Source organism: Eupeodes corollae, chromosome 2 (genome assembly GCF_945859685.1).
Source record: "Eupeodes corollae chromosome 2, idEupCoro1.1, whole genome shotgun sequence".
In the NCBI taxonomy this organism is placed as follows: Eukaryota; Metazoa; Arthropoda; class Insecta; order Diptera; family Syrphidae; genus Eupeodes; species Eupeodes corollae.
The window spans coordinates 44841720-44861711 of NC_079148.1; the positions used below are offsets into that span (position 1 = coordinate 44841720).

A 19992-nucleotide genomic window follows, 5' to 3' on the forward strand; every position below is an offset into this window, starting at 1 on the left:
GTTGTGTTGTAAGATTTGCTTTTTTTCTATGTTTTTTTTTTCAATAGGTTATACAGAAGTCTTTGTTAACTTTATATACAAAAATTATATATACTATATACCTAGGTACGATTTACGTATATATTTATATGGAGGAAGAGGGAGGATATTGGAAAATTACTTCAGTAAAGATGTACATCAGATAAGCAAAAAAAAATAAGAGAAGAAATAATTACGTCACACATACATAGATACGTATAAGGAGATAGGAGACAATAATATAATAAGAATACAAAAGAAAAGGAGCTCTTCAATCAAATCGAGGAAATTGAAGAAATTCAAGAGGTATATAAATTGTGTGCGGATTTGTTAATTGAATTGCAATTGATTTAGTTGGAATTCATTATAAAATCGACGAGAAAATAATTAATACCTTAAAGAAAGTGTATACTTAGGTATCTAGACCTTCCTACCTTATGCCTTATAAAGGATCGAAATTAATTGTTAAGGATTGGAAAATTGATTTTGAGAGAAAATTGAGATAAATAAAAAGTAATATAAGAAAAGTCTTAAAATTGGTATGTACGAAGGTACTACTTAATAGGGTTCAAAGCATCAAATGGGGGAATGTAGCTTGATTGGTCTTTGAATTACTTGCATGAAAGTTTAACATTTTGAGAAAAGATATAAGAGAGTTTTAGTTTTCAAGGATGATTTGAACTGGACATTGAGTAGACATAATAAGAAATGACCAGAAAAGATTTCTACACCATCTTAAATGTGTCGAGAATAAGCTGAAAACCTCACTTGTCTACCTAGCATCTCGTCGTGTTTAGTAGTTCAGGAAAACTTATTTTATGAGTTTACTTTAAGATAACTTAATTAGTACCGTGAAATTCTAAACAAAATCTCCAAGAGTAATTATTGTCATGAAAAGTGCTTTCTAAAATTAGATGTTTCGATTCGGCTTAAAATTGTAGTTGCCCTCCGTTCCTGACAACATTTCTCGCACACGCGAATGGTTGAGTGTTGTAAGTCACTAGGGCCTAGTTCTCAACATACTGTTGCGCCACCTAATTAATTTATTTTTAACTTAATTAATTTAAGCATCTACAAATTTTAAATCTCTCATTCTCGACAATACCCCAAATTAAATGCTTTTGCTTAAAAAAGAATTCCCAGCAGAGAATTTTCCTGTAGTAATTTTCGAATATTAAAATACGGACATAATTTTTGTTGAATTTTGAAACTATTAAAAAATAAAAACAAGTTTAATATGCCTCCTGACAAAAAATATACATAAATCTTTAATAACAGGTGTTTTATTGCTTAGACATATTTTTTTTTTAATCTACAAGCGCTCAAGGGGTTATTACGACCCTTTATATGTTTATATTTTAACACAGTGCGAGCATTTGGAAAGTAGGGAAGGATTTAAAAGGAGATCTTAAAGTTCTGAACATCAAAATGGGAAGGAAAAACAGAGTTGGCCAAAGCATTCCACATTCTCGATGTGCGATTTAAAAAAGAATCTCTATACTTGATAGTACGCTCGAAATTGAGCTCAAGGGTAAACTGATGAGCATTCCTAGAAGTGCGATCATTACGGCTGAATTGTTTAAGGGGTGGAATGCAACTGGCTAGTTCGACAGAACATTGTTTGTAAAAATATCTTTAAAACAACAAAAGTCATGAAACATTGCGACGGTGTTCTAGCGATGTAAATGCTTCGATTATAGTTCTGTCGCCTATCATTTTTAAAGGCCTTTCTTGAATTCTATCCAATAGATTTAAACTTGTTTTGGGGGCACCTGCCCAGATATGCGAATTATATTCAAGCTTTGGACGGATGAAGGCTTTGTAAATTACAGCCAGATCAGAAGGGGTGAAAAATTTCTTGCATCGTCGGAGAAATCCTCAGCACCTGGCAGCATTTTTAGCGATATCGAATATGTGATCATTCCCTAAGAAGTTATCTGTAATACACATACCGAGCACTGATAGTTGATTGGTTTCCTGGATGCAAGTGTCACTCATAGATAGTGACATCAGGAGTGCGTTACGCTTTAACGACAGGAGACAACATTGAGTTTTCGAAGCATTAGATTCTACACGGTTTTTAATTCCCCATTGGACAATGCTGTCAAGATCAGAATTTAATGAGCTTATCATACGCTGCCGTTGAAATTCCACATCCGAAGGACAAGGACGTGAATCTAGAAACGAACATGAAAAGCTGGGAGTAATGTCGTCGGCGAAACAGTTTAATGGATTAGAAGTCACAGACAAAAGATCGTTTATGAATATTAGGAAGAGAATAGGAGACAAAACGGAGCCCTGCGGGACACCAGCATTTAATTTTATGAATTTCAGACTTAAATCCATCCAATACAATTTGTATTGAACGGTTATAAAGGCAATTTCTAATGCAACGAAGAAGAGATTCATCAATACCAAAAGCACGCATTTTCGATAAAAGAGCTTGGTGCCAAACTCTATCAAATGCTTTTGAAATATTAAGTGCAATAATCTTACTTTCTCCAAAATGATGTAAGGATTTGTTCCACTGTTCGGTGAGATGAACCATCAGATCCCCAGTGGACCTATTGCTACGAAAGCCATACTGTCGGTCATTAAGAAGCTTCCGTTCTTCAAGATATTTCTTAAGCTGAAAGTTAATCAGCGTTTCCATGACCTTAGAAAGAAGGGACGTAAGTGCAATAGGACGATACTTTGAGGGAGAGGAAGATTCGCCTTTTTTAGGGACAGGCTGGACAAATGCAGTTTTCCATCCATTTGGGAAGAGACCTGTAGAATAGGACAGATGGAAAAGCTTACGCAATGGCTTTGCCAACTAGCAATACTGTTTTCTGTTTTGAAACTAGCAATACTGTTTTCTTTTTGACAGCAGTCATTTGATTTATGTTTTTGTTCGGTCTATATTTTGAGCACTTTTGGATCAGACAATGTGGAATTCAAGATAGCGATGATTAATGAATTTTTAGTGCCTGAATTACAGAATGTTGATGTGAAAAATGTTTGGTTCCAACAAAACTGTCGAAAACTTGGCCTTTATTCTAAAATTCTTCTAAGGCGCCCTTGTGACAATTTCTTGCCTGAAATCAATTTTAGGACTTAAAGACTTATCATTTTAAAAAGGCTAAATTCAAATAAAATGAAGTGAAATCGAAGTTAACAAAAAAAAAAAAATTGTACAAATGCCTCAATATTTTCTAAAGACACAGTTGATTCAAAATTCTGAAAAATTGTAGTCTGGACATAAAATTCAACTCACATGATTAATTTTTAATAACAGTCAAATTAAATTTTGAAAATGATAACCACTTTAAAAAGTGTTTGGATTTTAATTAAAAATGTTTAGCGTTAGAAAAAAGTTAGACCTTAGGTAATGTTTATAGCAAATACTTTATCTTTTATGTTTTTTCTACTTTATAATCATGATTAAAAAACCTTCTTTGGTGAAATGGGGCCCTTAACCCTCTTCGGGTATTTGAATATGGATTATATAAAAACAAAAAGAAGAAAATGGTATTATGGTTTTAGCTTTGACGCTTCTGGTATTTTAACCTGTTTTCGAACAGATTTTTCTAAATCTTGAAAACTCTACATGGCTTGGTATTTTTCACAAATTAAATTCTATTAAATTAATTTAAAAAATGGAAGTTTAAAAACCAAGAATTAAGTTAACTAAAACTATAAACTATAACATCAACGAAAAATAAATACATTTTTGAAAGTTAGAGTTCACCCATTATTTGAAAATATTGTACTTTAAAACTAAACTTAATTTTTAAAAATAAATTCTGTTTTTTTTGAAAATTTAAAATTAAGCAATTATTTTCCATCAAACTTTCTCCAGTAAAAATGAAAATAATAAAAAAAAAACACAAAACTCATTTTCACCTTAAGCACTCATTTACCTTTATTCTCCGTAAAGACATTCGTCGTGTTTTTTTTTTCATTCAATGTAAAAATGAAAACATACAAAAATATATATATATGTATTCTGTATGAAGGTAAGTATTATTAACGTTGGTATTGAGCTACTTGAGTTTATTTTTTTATAAAATTGGTTTACACGCGCGAATGGAGTTTAAAATTTCTCCGAAATACTATAAATTCGTTTCACGTGCTCGTCATTATCACTGCTACAACTGTAATCGGCGTCATCATCATCAGCGTCGTCGTCGTCGTTGTCATCACTTGATGACAAATATTCCTCATTACTTTCGCTGAAATTTAGCCTCGCACTTCGGGGCTCATTGAGCGATGATGACTTCTTTCCGCTAAAAATTGCCCTCTTTAAGTCCAAAACTAAAGGTGCGGCTGCTGCTGTTGGTGGAACTATATCAAAAGTTGCTGCTGGAGCTGTACCAACACTTGCTCCAAGGGTACTACCGACTCCTTCTGGAAAGATTCGATTATCTGAGAGTGATGAGGAAAATTTCGTAAAGAATTTGGCGGTATTTTTATGCTTTTGTTGTTGCAAGTAATAATAGTCACGAGGAAGTGAGGAGAAATTCGTTGTGTTGTTCGATGATGGAAGGAGTACAGCTGGATGGATGGATCCTTGTTGCTGTTGTTGCTGAGGCAGCGAAGCCGAAGACGACAATACCGAGTGATTCTGGAGGTGATGCGATTGATGCTGAAGTTGTCTCTGATGATGATTGAGTTGATAGTTGTTGCTAATGTTGTAGCGTTGATCAATAATTGACGTATCAGGAAATCGAGCGTAACGTGTTGATTTTGGCGATTTCAAAGGATTATCAATGTTATTAGCACCGACAGTAATACTACTGCCACCACTTCCGCTGCCACTGCCTATAATCGGCGATGCAGATAAACTCGATTGCGGACTTGTCGGTTGAAGGGCTCGAATTTTTTCTTCGGTTATTTGACGACGATATGATTCGATTCGATCGGATGTTGCTGGTTGTGTACTATGCATGCATCCTTGAAAAAAATCCAATGCTTCATATAGGATAAAACATAGTCCCAGGACAATGAATGTCTCCATCATAAGAATCTCGGCATTATTTAGAAAAAAAAACTTTTAGTTTTTTTCTCAAAAAAGAAAAGAAAATCTTTAAAAAGAAAAAATTAAAATAAATAAAACCTTTTTCTTTTGAATTATCTTAGAACGGAAGTGATTATTTTTTGCAGTTTATCCTGAAACAGAAATGAAAAAAAATCTAAGTTTTCAATGAGTTTTTATATAAAAGATTTTGTTTGACACCACGAATTCTGCCTTCAAGATGCGCTTTCGATGGATTTCTTCTTTTTTCATAGGATTCTTTAAATAATTTGCTCATTTTGAACAATTTCAGTTTCTTAGAGCTTAGTTAAGCAACACCATATTAATTGAATTTTCATAGCTGCTTTTGATCAAAATTTTCATTTCATTTTTTTTAAATACACCAAATGTTGTTGACTTTATCAACCTATATTAATAAACGCAATTCAAAAAAGAGTGATGTTTAGCCTTATGACAGAAAAATACATTTAAACAGTTCACTTGATGTTTTATGGCATCACATTCAAAAATGGATTCATTTTTTTACATACTTATGATTCATGGCACATAGGAGACAATAAAACCGATAGCTACGAACAAATTTTGATTGAAAAGACTGCTAAGAAAAAAAAAGCCCAATCTGCATCTATATGTATGCGCATGGAATAAATTTGTATAATTTAATCTCGTTCATAACACATGTATGTTATGAAAAAGGAGTTTTCATCGATTCTGCAGACACCGAGTAAATAATTATCCTGGATAATATTATTTCCAAGCGTATTATTATGCTCTTGAGAATTTAAAAACAAAATTTAACCAACGAAACAAATTACCTATATGTACTTACATACGTACATAATGCCAATCATTTTGTTTGTAAAAAACCTCAATTTTACATGAATAATTAACCACAAAGTGTTTTTATTTATAAAAATGGGTAAAATATTTTTGAACAAAAAACTTTTTCAATAAACCATTTTGCCTGAATCCAAAAAATTAAAACAACAACCCGCTTGCAGCTTCGAGCATAAATCTCAACTAGTATGCTGGGTATACAATTTTTTTGTTGTTTCAATTTATATCCGTTTTTAATATTACTTTCGTTAACAAAACCATAAGTTGTTAAATCATAAACCCACATCCTTTTTTCCATAAAAAGCGGACGGAATATAGCCGCAGGACATTTTCCGTTACATGGAGTGTATATTCTTGCTCATTGTGTTTATAAATATTGTAACAATATAATACTATTTTGTTAAGAGGTATACAAAATATATCTATAGCTATACAGATATATATGTCCATATTTATGTAAAAAATTTTTAATATCAATTCAACACATTCATTGTATGTAGCTTAAAATATGTACTGTAGGAGTGCGAATATCAAATTAAAATAAAAATAAAACATAATTTTAAAATGTGTGGAAGGGACAGTAAAAAAAAACAATTAAAATTTATTAATGCAAAAATATGTAGATATTATATTTACATTATAATATTTACATACAGTTATTGTAAATTGAATTTGATTTGGACGAATGTGGGGATCTGAACAAACAAATTATGGATTTAATTTACAAAAAAAAGTTAATGTATATCTCCATTTTTATTTTTGTGTACAGAGAAATAAAAAGCAATTATAATTCGGTTTTTTTTTGTATTTAACAAAGAAATAAAAAAAAAAAAACATTATATTTCTGAAAATAATTTATTTCTCTGACCCAAATCTGAAGTTGTTCATGTTCTTAATGGAATTTATTACATCTGGCTGAGATTAATCAATTTTCCATTTAATTAATTATATTATAAGTGAAAACACTCATGATGAAAATGATATTTCGACTTTAATGAGTCATGAAGTTTTATGGAATTGAATGAAATACATTTTTTTATATCAATCAGATTTTACCATTTTTCAGTTTTAAAAACTATAATCATAGGATTTAGGTATAAGTTTTCTGCTCCTTGCTATTTTTGCCTTATAAACAGATTTTTCAACAGTATATTGTAGCCAAGAATTAGTAATGTAGTTTTCCGTAAACAATATTTAAAAGCTTTTAAGTAAAAGTTTAAAATATTAATGAACGGATTTTTTCTTCAATTGAGAGCATTCTTATCAATTTGATTTGTCAAAATAAAAAGAGGCTGTGATGCGACCCTAACAATTTTTACCAATTTAAGTAGCATTTCTTAAATTTTTACAAATTGTTTGGTATCTCGTTACAATATATTATATACAATTTAATTCAATTCTCTAGCGTTTTTGGTTCGTATTTAGGGTTAACCAAAATATTCACCTTTTTTTAACTGCTACGTTAAAAAAAAACCATCCACGGAATTTTTTTGAGAGCGCTTTCTGCATCATTATCTGTATTACAAAATTTATTTGAAGTCGATATCTTTGCTGGTTCTTGAGCTATGGACGGCGAAAAAACGTCGCGAACGTACGGACGTTCGAACGTACGCACAAGCATCTTCCTAAAAATCTTTTATTTTGACTGTAGGGACCTTGAAACGTCGAGAAATGTCAACATTTTGAATTGGACAAATCGGACCCATTACAATTACTTCCCATAGGAAGTTAAAAATTTTAAGATTTCAAGACGTTGTTAGGTCCTTTCAATTTAAGTTTATCGTTCTAAGAGAGATTCTTTTAGATACTTTTGTACTCTCAGAATAATATATTATATACCACAATAATTTTATACCTCGAACAAAGTTTTTAATCAATGGAAAAATTTTAAAAACATTTAACAATCTACAAAAAGTAATTCTCAAAAATTGGTAAAAATTATTTTTTGTTTTATTCTTTTGATTGCTCGTAAAAGAAACACCAATATTAATAAATTGAATTTCATCACTAAATAAAATATTTTCAACAATTTTCATTTTAAATTGATCATTATTTATTTATTACTAACTGTTTCGTAGCTCAAAGGGAAATTAACTTTAATCATTTATAAATATAGATAAAACGCATGAATTTAAGAGTGGAAAAGCTTAAAAAACACTATCGACATTTTATGTGATCTTTCCTCTATCACAATTCTTTTCGAACTAAACTATTTTACAAATACCTTCAGTAAAACAGATAAAACGAACGATGGAACGGACAATTTCAAAGTACAAAGAACGGGACTAAATGGACGCTCATAGAAACGCGACAATTGACGCACTACGTAGGCACTACGTAGGCTTATGGACAAGACTCAAAAACTTGTACAGCCGACTTACAGACCCACATGACTTGGAGGTTAGGACACTGAAGTAAGTCGTCAATAAAAAATGTCAATCTTTTGACAAGACTCAAAAACTTGTACAGCCGACTTACAGACCCACATGACTTGGAGGTTAGGACACTGAAGTAAGTCGTCAATAAAAAATGTCAATCTTTTGATTAAGGAGAACTACAGGTCAGTTAATTCGAGTGACCCTAGAATGTTCCCCAAAATCAACAAGATATTCAGGAAAAAAAACGATAATGATCTTCCGTGTCTTAAACTCCAAAGAACCGAACAGAACAGAGACGTACTCAGGACAGCGCAAATAGATTCAGAGGAAGCCATCTTTGACGATGACTTTTACATAATTGAAGATCCGAAGGAAAAAGTGGAGGCGGTGGGAGCTGCTTTCCAGCAAGTGTACAAGGTAAATGTTAGCATTCGCCCCAACCACGATCTGGAAAACAGAGCCCTACTAAATCACTTTTACCTCCGTAATGATATCACACATTGGCGATCTGAGGACCTCGGTTTCATGCGGTTCAATGACGATTCCTTGCCATAATGCCATAATCGCCAAGCAAACGGGACCAAGTCCTTTGTTAGTGACGAAGGTGAGCTTCAGCTCATCTTCAACTCAATAAAAAACAAAAAGTCAGCAGGTGTCGATGGTATATAGAACGTTGTACTAAGACATTTACCGATGGAAGCAATTGACATTTACACCAAGCTCTTCAATAATGCACTGAATAATGCATATTATCCATATTATTGGAAGACCGCTGTGGTTCATCCTCTCCCGAAAAAGGAAAAGGACAACTCCAACCCGTCAAATCTTCGGTCGATAAGTCTTCTTCCGAGCATCAGCAAAGTTTTCGAAAAAATCATTAATAGGGCTCTGACTAAGTGGGCTGCGGACAACAAAATAATTCTGGATAAATAGTAAGGGTTCAAGGCGGGTCATGACACAATTCATGCTGCGTCTAAACTCGTTTCGGATATCTAATGGAATAAATCAAAACAACAATGCACAGGTGCTGTTCTGGTTGATTTGGAAAAGGCCTTTGACACCGTATGGTTAGAGGGTCTTTACCTAAAACTGAGCAGGCTTGGCATAAGCAAGCCATTGTTGTATATACTTTATGATATGCTAAACGGTAGAAAGTTTGTTGTCAAAAGTAACAATGTAACTTCTACCACAACATTCTCAATTAAAAATGGTCTTCAACAGGGAGCGGTGAATTCGCCGATTCTCTTCAGCATTTTCACCAGCGATCTGATAGGTAGTCTTAAAAAGGCAATTGCGTACGCCGACGATCTAATTGCGTACAAAACGGCCCGAAAGGTTGAGTTTATTAGAATTCTCTTGCAGCGTGATTTCGACAAGATTCAGCGATATTGCGACGACTGGAAACTGAAAATAAATGTCCATAAGTCGGAGACAATTCTGTTCCGGACTCCGTTGGCTACGGCCACGATTGATACGTGTAAGAATTGGCGCAAGATGGTCATCGTTGATCTTCACGGGCAGCCATTGGCGAGCAAAAGTGTAGTGAAGTACCTCGGTATCTGATACTAGGGCATATAAATGCTGCTCTGACGAAACGGCTGTTTTATAGCAGTCGGTTTGACCCCTGAGTGAAGGTAATTTGCTACTTGGCCCTCATACGGCCAATGATCGTTTATCTTTGTCCTGTGTGGTTCAACGTTGCCCCTTCTCAGATGAAGAAGTTTCGGGTGTTTGAGCGGCAGTGTTTACGACGCTGTATATCGAACAGCCGAATCTTCTTATGTGCATTACTATTCCAACGAGGTCCTATACAACGGGGCTCGAATCAACAGAATTGACAATTTCGTGATAAAACTCGTTCGAGGTCACATTGCAAGAGCTATGTCTTCGACCAACAATTTAATTTTCGGGGCGTTCTATCCGAACGACGAGCATTTTGAGAGTGCACGCTTGAGTGGCTTCATTCCACCAGAGGCATTCCTCTTTTTAGACAGATGCGGTCTGATACAGGATAGATTGGCAGTTCCGTTAATCTACCACGTCAGACGAAGAACCGTGGATAGGCGACTCCTGTACAATCGGGACGTCATGGCACAAGGCGGAGCAGAGCTCCTTCGGTTCAGTAGGGCTGTGTCCGAACGGGACCGAATAAACAATGCAAAAAAAAGATTTTAAACCCAAAAAAGTTATTAACATTACTTTGAAAGTACTTCCCTTAGGGCTCCAATAATTCCAAAAATGTTCACAATGCATGTATCATTTTATAACCATTAATTAAAACAGCCTATAAATTAGAAGCCATTTTCAAATGTAATCATGATTTAAAAACCATTAATGAATTATTCATTTCTCTTCTGACCCAATGTTTAGATAATGGTTGTTTGGTTTACCTTTTAGCACTCAAAATCATCACCCCCATAAAACTTTCCCACCACTATATAATAATAATAACTTAGTTACCTTTATACAAAGAGAAAGGAAGATGATACATAATGGTCTATTTATAACACTTAATCACCCGATATATGCGCTACATGTTGTGCACCCTCTAAAACAAGAGATTATTTTTAACTTAAAGATAGGTAGACTCAAAAACCCTGCTCACATTTACTAACGTATAATGTAAAGGGCAATGTGGGTAGTAGACAAACTTTATGGCATGTTGTTAGTGGTTTTGGCCAAATACATAGGAGTATACCCAAGAACTTAAAAAGATCCCTCTTATGCCTCACCGCTTTTGCCATACTTACACATATTTTCCATCAACGTGATACCGCATCCGCAGGCTGTATTTATTTACATTAATTAGATACTCGACCGTTAACTAAACTTTACTCATATATGATTCAAATACACGTGGACCTTATTTTTGCCATGATGGGTTATATCACATATTATGAGACAACATGTCTCTCTTTCCTGTTTTGTCATTTTATATGAACCAGAAATTTAAATAAAACAAAATATAGGTTAAATTAAATAAATAAATAAAACAAAAAAAAAATTAAACAACAACAGTGTGTTATTGGTAAACCAGAAAGTTGTGCTACAACCAGGTGAACATAATATCATGGTAACCAGAGTTTCCTGGTGGTTGGCCAATTCAAGTGATATGGTATGTATACTGTTATGTTGGGGTTGTATATATGAGCTGAGCTATATAGAAAACCCACGAAACACTTTTATGAATATAACACCCATCAGCTGATGGAAAACTAAATTGTTTCGTAACCAATGTAGGTCTGGAAAGGTATCATGATGGCTATAGATTTTTGAACTGTTACCATAAACTGGTAGAATCTCACACCTTAGTCGTGTCGGTTTCAACGTGATCAGCTTGTTTGGTGTTTGGATAGAATGTAAACCAAGAATCCCAACTCAACTCAGACAGCAGCCGTTGGTTAGGGTAAAAGTTTTGTGAAGAAGTTAATGAAAGAGCCAAAATGAAGGTTTGTTTGGTACTTCTTATATAGCAAATATATACCAAAATGAAAACATTTGATACCTCGGGGATAGAAGTTAGCCAATATTAGGTAAACTAGGAAAGAGAGTGTGGGAAGCGACATACATTGATAATTTCCCATTGGTAACCTTTAAAGTGATTATTTGTTTTGCAACTAGCGGAATTGTCCTTTGAAGAACTTTGATTTATATGATAATTTATTTTTAATTTTGTCAAATTTTACCAACAATTTTTTGCGTATGATGAAATATTGTTCAGTTGGTTGGAAATTAATATTAAACAGTTTTCAAAAGAAAAATCTATTCAATTTGTTGGACAAAATAAGTAAAGAAATTTATTGTTCGTAGTGTTGCTGAAATATTCGAAATAAAAAATATGAATTATTTAAGGTTTCTTTATCTATAAGAAAAAAAGGGGAAATATTGCTTGATCTTCAAACAAGTCCGCTCCTATCACACAATTTTTTGTCGGAATAATCACCCGTTTAAAAGACGAGTTCCCAGTGTGTTCGATAAACTTAAATACACTGATGTTGCATTGTTAGACAATTAAATATCACTCATACTCCACGTTGAATGAAATGTAAGAACCTAAAACACCAATGCACTTGAGACAGTAGATGGAAATCCGATGTAGCCGATTTCACAAAAAGAAGAACTCAGATTGTTTCAGCCTAACTATGTTATTCTTGCAGTCGGAAGCTGACCTTAATTTTATTCGATAATCAACTTAAACGATAAGGATATTTTCTGAGCGTAAGTCAACACACAACATTGAAGCTTTAGATCGGATATCAATCATTACGAAATCTGAGACGTTCTATTAAAGAAGCTCGAAACTGTATGTGTGTGTTGGGCTAGTGCCGCTATCAGCCCCCATTCTTTGATAACAAAATTGAAATTGCTTTCAACAGAACTGAAAAAGGAAAAGAAAAGTAGGAAATGTTCACCGAGATCGAAAAACATAAGACTTTTTTTGCGATAGAATTGTGGACTAGGTCTATGCGAAAAAGCTATTATCTTCTTGGGAACACTGGTTTAAAAGCTGACGAACGCTTCTTGTTTTGTTTCACTGTCAAACATCTTCAATTCCATAATTTATCGACGAACCGTCTTACAAACGAACAACGCTTGCAAATTATTTAATTTTATTATCAAAACGCGTGCTTTGTTAAGAATGTTCATCGCAAGCTTCTTACATTTTAGTGTCAGTTTAATCGACCCACTGAAGTGGCTATTCGGACTATTCTGACTAATATTTCGCACCAAATTTACATTGTTGGACATTAAACACCAAAACACGCTTACGTAGAGTGCGAACTGAAGAAAATTTCGCAGCTGTATCGGCCAATTATCAATTCGTTGTCGTTCGCAGCAATTGTTCGTCTGTAACTCAACAACGTGGAAAATTTTGCATAAGGATTTAAGTATGATGGCTTTCAAAATATAGCTGATGTAAGAATTGAAGCCGAACGAACTACTGCAACTTAAAATTTTTGGTGAATGGGCTCTTGGAAAGTTGGCCGAAGATCCACTTTCTTACCGAAAAATTGTGTTCAGCGACGAAGCTCATTTTTGGCTCAATGGGTACGTAAATAAGCAGAATTGTCGATTTTGGAGTGAATATCAGCCAGAAACATTGCAAGAGCTACCAATGCACCCAGAAAAAGTCACAGATTGGTGCGGTTTATGGGCTGGTGGCATCATGGGACCGTACTTCTTCAAAGATGATGCGAATGGTAAGGTAACTGAGAATGCTGATCGCTACCGTGAGATGATATCCAAATTTTTTTAGCTAAAATGCAAGAGCTTGACTTGCATAAAATGTGATTTCAACAAGGTTCCACGGGCCACACAGCACGCGCAACAATGGACTTATTGAGAGGCGATATCGGTGAACGTTTTATTTCACGTTTAAGACCGGTCACTTTGCCGCCTAGATCGGGCGATTTAAGGACTGTAGACTATTTTTTGTGGGGCTATTTAAAAGCTCATGTCTATATAGACAAGCCTGCTTCAATTGACGCATTGCAAGACAACATTGAAGCATTTAAGGTCAACAGCAGTCAAGGTCAACATTTGCGTAAAATAATCTTCAAACACTAAATTATACGGACCGCATTATCGATTCAAAGAAATATTTCATGCACTTTTCTGAATTTTGTGTTTATTTTTTTTTGTTGAAAAACTTTCCTACAGCTTTACAACGTTACAAACGCCATCAGTCAAATTCATTTTGATTTAAAAGCGCACGTTATCCGAAAACACGAATCGAAAACCAACATTCAAAGATATCCTACACGCTTTAGTTTGATTTACGAATTTTGCAGAAAATAAGGACTTAATGAAAGCTCCTATATTAAGGTTTAGAATCAAAGTTTATCCAGTAGATAGGCATTTTTTCGGTTTTGTCCTTCTTCTTAATATTTGATTATAGAAATTTCTTAAAACAATACTCAAAGTATATTTAATAAAATAACTTCTTCTTTTTTTCCCTATAAATCTCTTCAACAAAGTTTCTTTTTTCTTCATTAATTGCCAAAACAAGTATATAAACCCAAATAAGCCAATAATCGTATATATACATTCATTTTGCTAAGTTCCATAGACTTTTCTGAGTAAAAAAGTTTTAATAAGAAAAAGCAAAACAAAAACAAATACAATAAAAATCAAAATGAACTTCATTAATAATTAATCCTACCTAGACGTACTCATAAGAGAAAATAAATAAATATCAATTTTGTGAAAAAATATAATTATAAGGCAAATATATCACCATAAAAAACCACTTGTAGCTTTTATACAATCAATCCCATCATAATCCAGCAAAATATAACATCAAGTTTCTTATAAAAGTTCTTTATAAAATAAAAGAATCTTTTAAGAGCATTAAGCATAACTATACTTATTTATATCAAAAGGAACACATCATACCCGTATATTGAATATTTCATTATTTTTCTCACAATGACAACTCTCAACTAATACATATGAAAGGAAGGAGACAATAATAATACCAGCAAATTATTTGAATAAAAAGACCGTTTGTGAAAGGACTTAGAAGCGCCATGCCACATCAATTTCAATACAAGATTGTTACCTCCAACTGACTTTTGTATATAACATTTTATATTGATCCTCTTATGCATGAGTCCTTTACAAAAGGATTAATAAATAAATTTTGAAAATACATAATAATAAAGTGATGGGTACCTTTTATAACTTTATCCTTCTATCAAAATCTGATTTAGACAGAACAGACAAGGACAAGTCTGATTTATTGAATCGTTTATTTTCATTTTCACAAAGGACCATGGTTCAAGACGATTCTCTATGTTTTATCCTCTTTCCATAACAAAAACTAGATATTTGTTTGTTATCAATAGAAACAGAATTCTCTCTATCTCAGTTTTTTTTGTTCTCCCTAAAATTTGTGTCCTTCGCTCTTTAGGTTCATTGCCTGGAAAATAATTCAAAACTCAAAATTGCTGAGGAGAAGTATCGTCGTCGTCGTCGTCATCATCCTTGCAAAATTTCAATATAATATTTTGCTGCAAAGCAGGAAATGACACTCGTGTCGGTTTAGGGATGAGTTATTCAATTCTGCTTTCCAAAAAAGGAGTAAAAGAGGAAAAGGATGTGGAATTAAGTTGCTTTCTGGAAAATTTGATTTTTGTACTCACACACCAAAATCAAATTGAAAGCATCAGATGTACCTATGGGAGTGTAAGAGACCGCATCTCCTCATCACCATGTATCTTACATCAGATAAAAGCATCACCAATGAATTCCTTTCAAAATAATTTGAATTAAACTCCTCCCTCCCTTACCCTCACCTCTTTGAAAATCAAACGCTTATGATGAAAATTTTCGGCTTAAGTTTGAGAAGGAAAGAGAGAGAAAGGTTTTCTCTTGCTAGAAACTTCTATAAAATCAAACGAATACGAAAAGAAAAAAGTCGAAGACCTTTTATAATTGAGTTCAATATTCCGACACTTTGGAAATTCACTTTATAATCATTTTCCAAAGTTGTTTAAGGCTGGACTAGACCGAGACAGAGATGAAGGGATACGATGTCACAGCAGCAGCGCAGTGTCAGCGTCAGCGTATAGAATCGAGTCATAGTCCTTCTCTTCATACATAATAGTATATCGCTGTAAGGCTCTGGCGCTGCTGTTTGATTGTTGTGAATACTTCACTGTTCATAAAGTATTCGAAGAATATTTCTGTAGCGCTTGCTTGTATACAGGATACCTACTTAATGAATTCTTGCCTTAAGCCATCGATCGTCATTTTGCTCGTTGAAAATTGTAAAATTTTCGAACTATGAGAAACAGGAACATTTTAAGAGGGGTCCTTATTTTGGCCTTCGCTTGAAGCAGGTGTATAGTCGTTCAAAATCGTGTCGTCGTCGTAGTCGTTGTCGCAGTCAACATTGCTGCTTGTCGGGAACAGCATTAAGGTGAATATGAAAATTTAATTGGAATATTTGGCAAAAGTCCTGCGGCAAAATTAAATCCAGCAACCTACCAATACATACATATTTACAGCAGAGTTTTTTTTAACTATTTTTCTTCTGCATTGCAAGGACTTGGATATAAGAAAATAAAAAACTATATTACGAAACCTCACTGTGCGCAATTAAAGCGCACAACCAGTGCCGGATTTTTAACATTTTTCTTGTCATTATAATGCAAAGGTTTGGATATTCACCTTTCTACAAGTAAATGAAGGTGAATGTAGTTTGGAAAGCTGCCCGGAAAGGATAACAAAATCTTTTTCTTGATTTCTTTTTTTGACATTTAATCCGTTGGCAGGCTTTCAGAGATCAAGATATAACTTTGTGTTAAACACTGCAAGAAACAAGTACAAAATTTGTCATGTTTCCGTGACGAAAAAAAAGTATTTTAATAGAAAACATCCCACTTCTGATTTGTGAAACTGGAGAAACTTAAGACATTTTGCCCTAACACTAGGCCTCAATGTAGTTAAGTTCAACACTGTTTCTAATAGGCAAGGCCAAAAATATAATTTGCCATGACAAATAGCCCCTCATAAATATTTCGTTTGATTCTGGTAGCCTGAAACCGAAACCTGACACAACGTGAGGTAAATTTCGTAATCAAAAATAATTTCAATGTGGATGTCTTTTTTGAATTCTTCTTTTTTTTAATTTCTTCGTCCTTTCTACTTGCTGTACAAATATATACATATACCCTACCCATACCTCCTGTGTATGTATTACCATTAAACAAGAGGAGACCTTGCTTTTACAGGGTTAAGGAGTTGGAGGATTATAATTTTGTGTTGTAATGGACTTTCAGGTTTTCATTAACGCTTTTTGTTAATTTTGTATTCGTTTCATGTTGAAGATGTTTTGTGTTTTTTTTGTTTCTTTAATTTTTCTGTAATTTTTTTTTTCAAGCTCGAAGGGAAAAGGTTTTGTTTGTTTTGAGTTTTTTTTTGTTCTTATATAAAATTTTATGGTGTAACACTTTGTTTTGCATTGAATTTAAATGGTGTCCAATGAGGTTAAGATGATGATTGTGAAGAGGTTTTGAGTAGGTACCTATACTACACTCTCATAGTTGTTGGCGGTGTGAAGGTTTTTTAATTTTTTTTTTATTTTTTTGTTTATGTTTTTTCTTGGGTTGGGGTTGTGTAAGAAGAGCGACACTGAGGATGATGGGGATATTTTGTTGTTTCAAGGCTGTTTTAAAGGATTTTAAATGGGTGTTTATGTCGGTAATTATTTTTTAAATGAGCAGAAAACTTTATATTTTTGTGTATAGAGGCATTTCTAATTTTTCCTTTTTTTTTAAATATTTTAGAAGGTTGGTTGCTGTGGTTTTTCAAGCAAAAAATGTTTGGGCTTATTGTTTTAAATTACGTATATTTTTTTTGGAAACATAAAAATCAAACAAAAAAAAAATAATAAAAATATAACTAAAGAATTTAAAAGAATTTTCAAAAGAGCTTTCAATGAATTCTTTATTTTTCTGAATTTTCGATTTTTTGACATAAAAATTAAAAACAGAAAAAAGAATTTAATTTAATTTTTGACAGCCTGCAACGATAGCGTAGAAATTAAATTACGAAAAGAACTCAAATAAAGAATAATTTATGTTGACGAATTTTTATGGTTTGTTTTTCGGTATACACTTTTAAAACACGAGAAACTAAAATTTTTACCAAAAATTTCTTCAAATGAAAATTTGAAAATTTGAAAGAATTTCAAATTGATTTTTTTTTAAAGATTGAAATGAATGTTCGTTAATCGTAGACGTGGTGACCCTTCACAGTCGACTCTTTAACGTTTGGTGGCAAAATTTGAGACGACACGCGACGTTTTGAGTAAACAATAAGCCAACACTCGTTTGTTCAAGGAACGCAATATCGGCCGAGAATATCAAAGCGGTATGTGAAAGTGTACAGCAGAACACGACGGTCTATTGCTCGCCGTGCAGAACAACTTAGCCTTTCGTAAACTTCAACTTGGCGAATTTTGCGTCGGGACCGGTACTTGGGCCTACACCCGTACAAGACCCAACTTACTAATTCCTAAACTTTTAAGCTCAATGTTTATGACCAAAGACAACGCCGCTTGTTTACTGGTTAGGTTAGGTTAGGTTATAGTAGCTGTTGAAGATAGAAACGGACACACTTAGTCCAGTTTAATGGCCCATTGTCATACCACATGTTTTTTGAGGCTTTCTCTTGAGCTCAATGGAACCAGTTTGAGTTCCTTACGGAACGTGAGAGGCGCCTAGGTAATTCTTGCGTTTTTGAGCAAGAGCAGGGCATGCACAGAGAAGGTGAAGAACTGTTTCCTCCTCTTCCTCGTTCATACAGCTTCTGCAAAAGTCGTTTGAGGATACGCGTAGACGTTTGGAGTGCTTTCTTGTTTGATAGTGTTTGGTTACGACTACTCTTACCGAGTTTATATGCGATCTGCTTAGAAATAGCAAGCACCTTGAATGTTTTAAATCTAGTGTTGGCCAGATGTTTTTTGTGACCTGACATGTGGTGATGTTGTTCCACCTCGTGCTTGCCTTCTTAATAGCTTCTTGCATTAGTAACGGTTTACAAGTAGCGAATGGTATGCCAGTATGTGCCAAACGTGATGATGGGCTGCACTGTACTGTTCCTGGCGAGTTCATCTGCTCGCTATGCTCACTATGACCCGGCACCCAGCAAAGGTGAATATTAAACTGTTATGGACTGTTATAGAGTTTATAGAAACGGAGTCCAGAGATTTAATAGCAGCCTGAATATCTGAGAAAATACGGATATCAGATGTTGATATTACGTTTTCTTTAAGACAGGACAAGACTTCTTTCATCGCCAAAATTTCCGCCTGGAACACGCTACAATGATTGGGAAGGCGCAATGAAAGACTTAAATTCAGTCGTTCAGAGTTCACACCACCACTGACCGGGACTCAAATCATTTGAAAGAGAATCCCACTTTTTGCTGATAAATCATCTTTAGTGACGAGGCGCATTTTTGGATGAATTTCTGTGTTTACAAGCAAACCTATCGTATATAGGTTGATAATGAAAAATTCGACTTGAATGAAAGTATGTATCATTGTAAAATTCACAAAGTAAAGTTAATGCAAAAATAATGATTAATAAGCTTTTGCAAATTAAGATTTTTTACACACAAAAATATCTTTATATGCCAAAAATGTAGTGTAAGCCTTAAGAAAAAGGAAAGGCTAGAGACGAATTTCTGTAAATGTCGGTCTCAAATTCTGGCACATTGCAATATTAATAAAAAAAAAAAACAGAGTGCGGTAAGGCATTCTACAGTTATCGAGTTCCCCTAAAAAACATATCTCTCTACAGCACAGTACAGCTGAAGTCGGGCTAAAGGATAGTCTGATGTAGCTTGCTAATGACTCGAAATTGCTTGACCCAAAATGCAATACAAATCCCTTTTTTTTCAAAAATGATACCCTGGTAAAAGGTTTTCAAAAAAAAAATAACATATTTAAGTAACTTGTAATTACTTCCTTGACTTAAATTTTCAAAAATATTTCTATCAATAAAACTTCTGTCAAATTATTTTCACTTCTTTAATTTATTTTTCTATGACAAAATTCATCTTCAACAGAACTTATTCCGTCTTATCTATGTTTGTATGTACAGTATTTAAAAGAAAATATAATCGACTCTTGAACTTGTTTAAATTGATTTTGATTTTCCTGTTGGTTATTTTTTAAAATTTATTCCACCACAAGTGAATAAATTAGGAATGTTTTTGAGATAATTCGGT

The 19992-nt window shown here is 33.7% G+C and overlaps 2 protein-coding genes across 3 annotated transcripts in view; both read right to left on the reverse strand.

Moving 5' to 3' along the window:
• The window catches only part of LOC129944161 (neurobeachin), a 684301-nt gene that overhangs the window by 238307 nt on the left and 426002 nt on the right, over positions 1-19992 (reverse strand). The window lies entirely within an intron of this gene.
• The window catches only part of LOC129944162 (uncharacterized), a 29091-nt gene continuing 13025 nt past the window's right edge, over positions 3927-19992 (reverse strand). Inside the window, exon 2 of the mRNA XM_056053389.1 lies at positions 3927-5169. Coding sequence (XP_055909364.1) covers positions 4094-5020 — 927 coding nt within the window. The 5' untranslated portion in view covers positions 5021-5169 and the 3' untranslated portion in view covers positions 3927-4093. The remainder of the gene's footprint in view (positions 5170-19992) is intronic.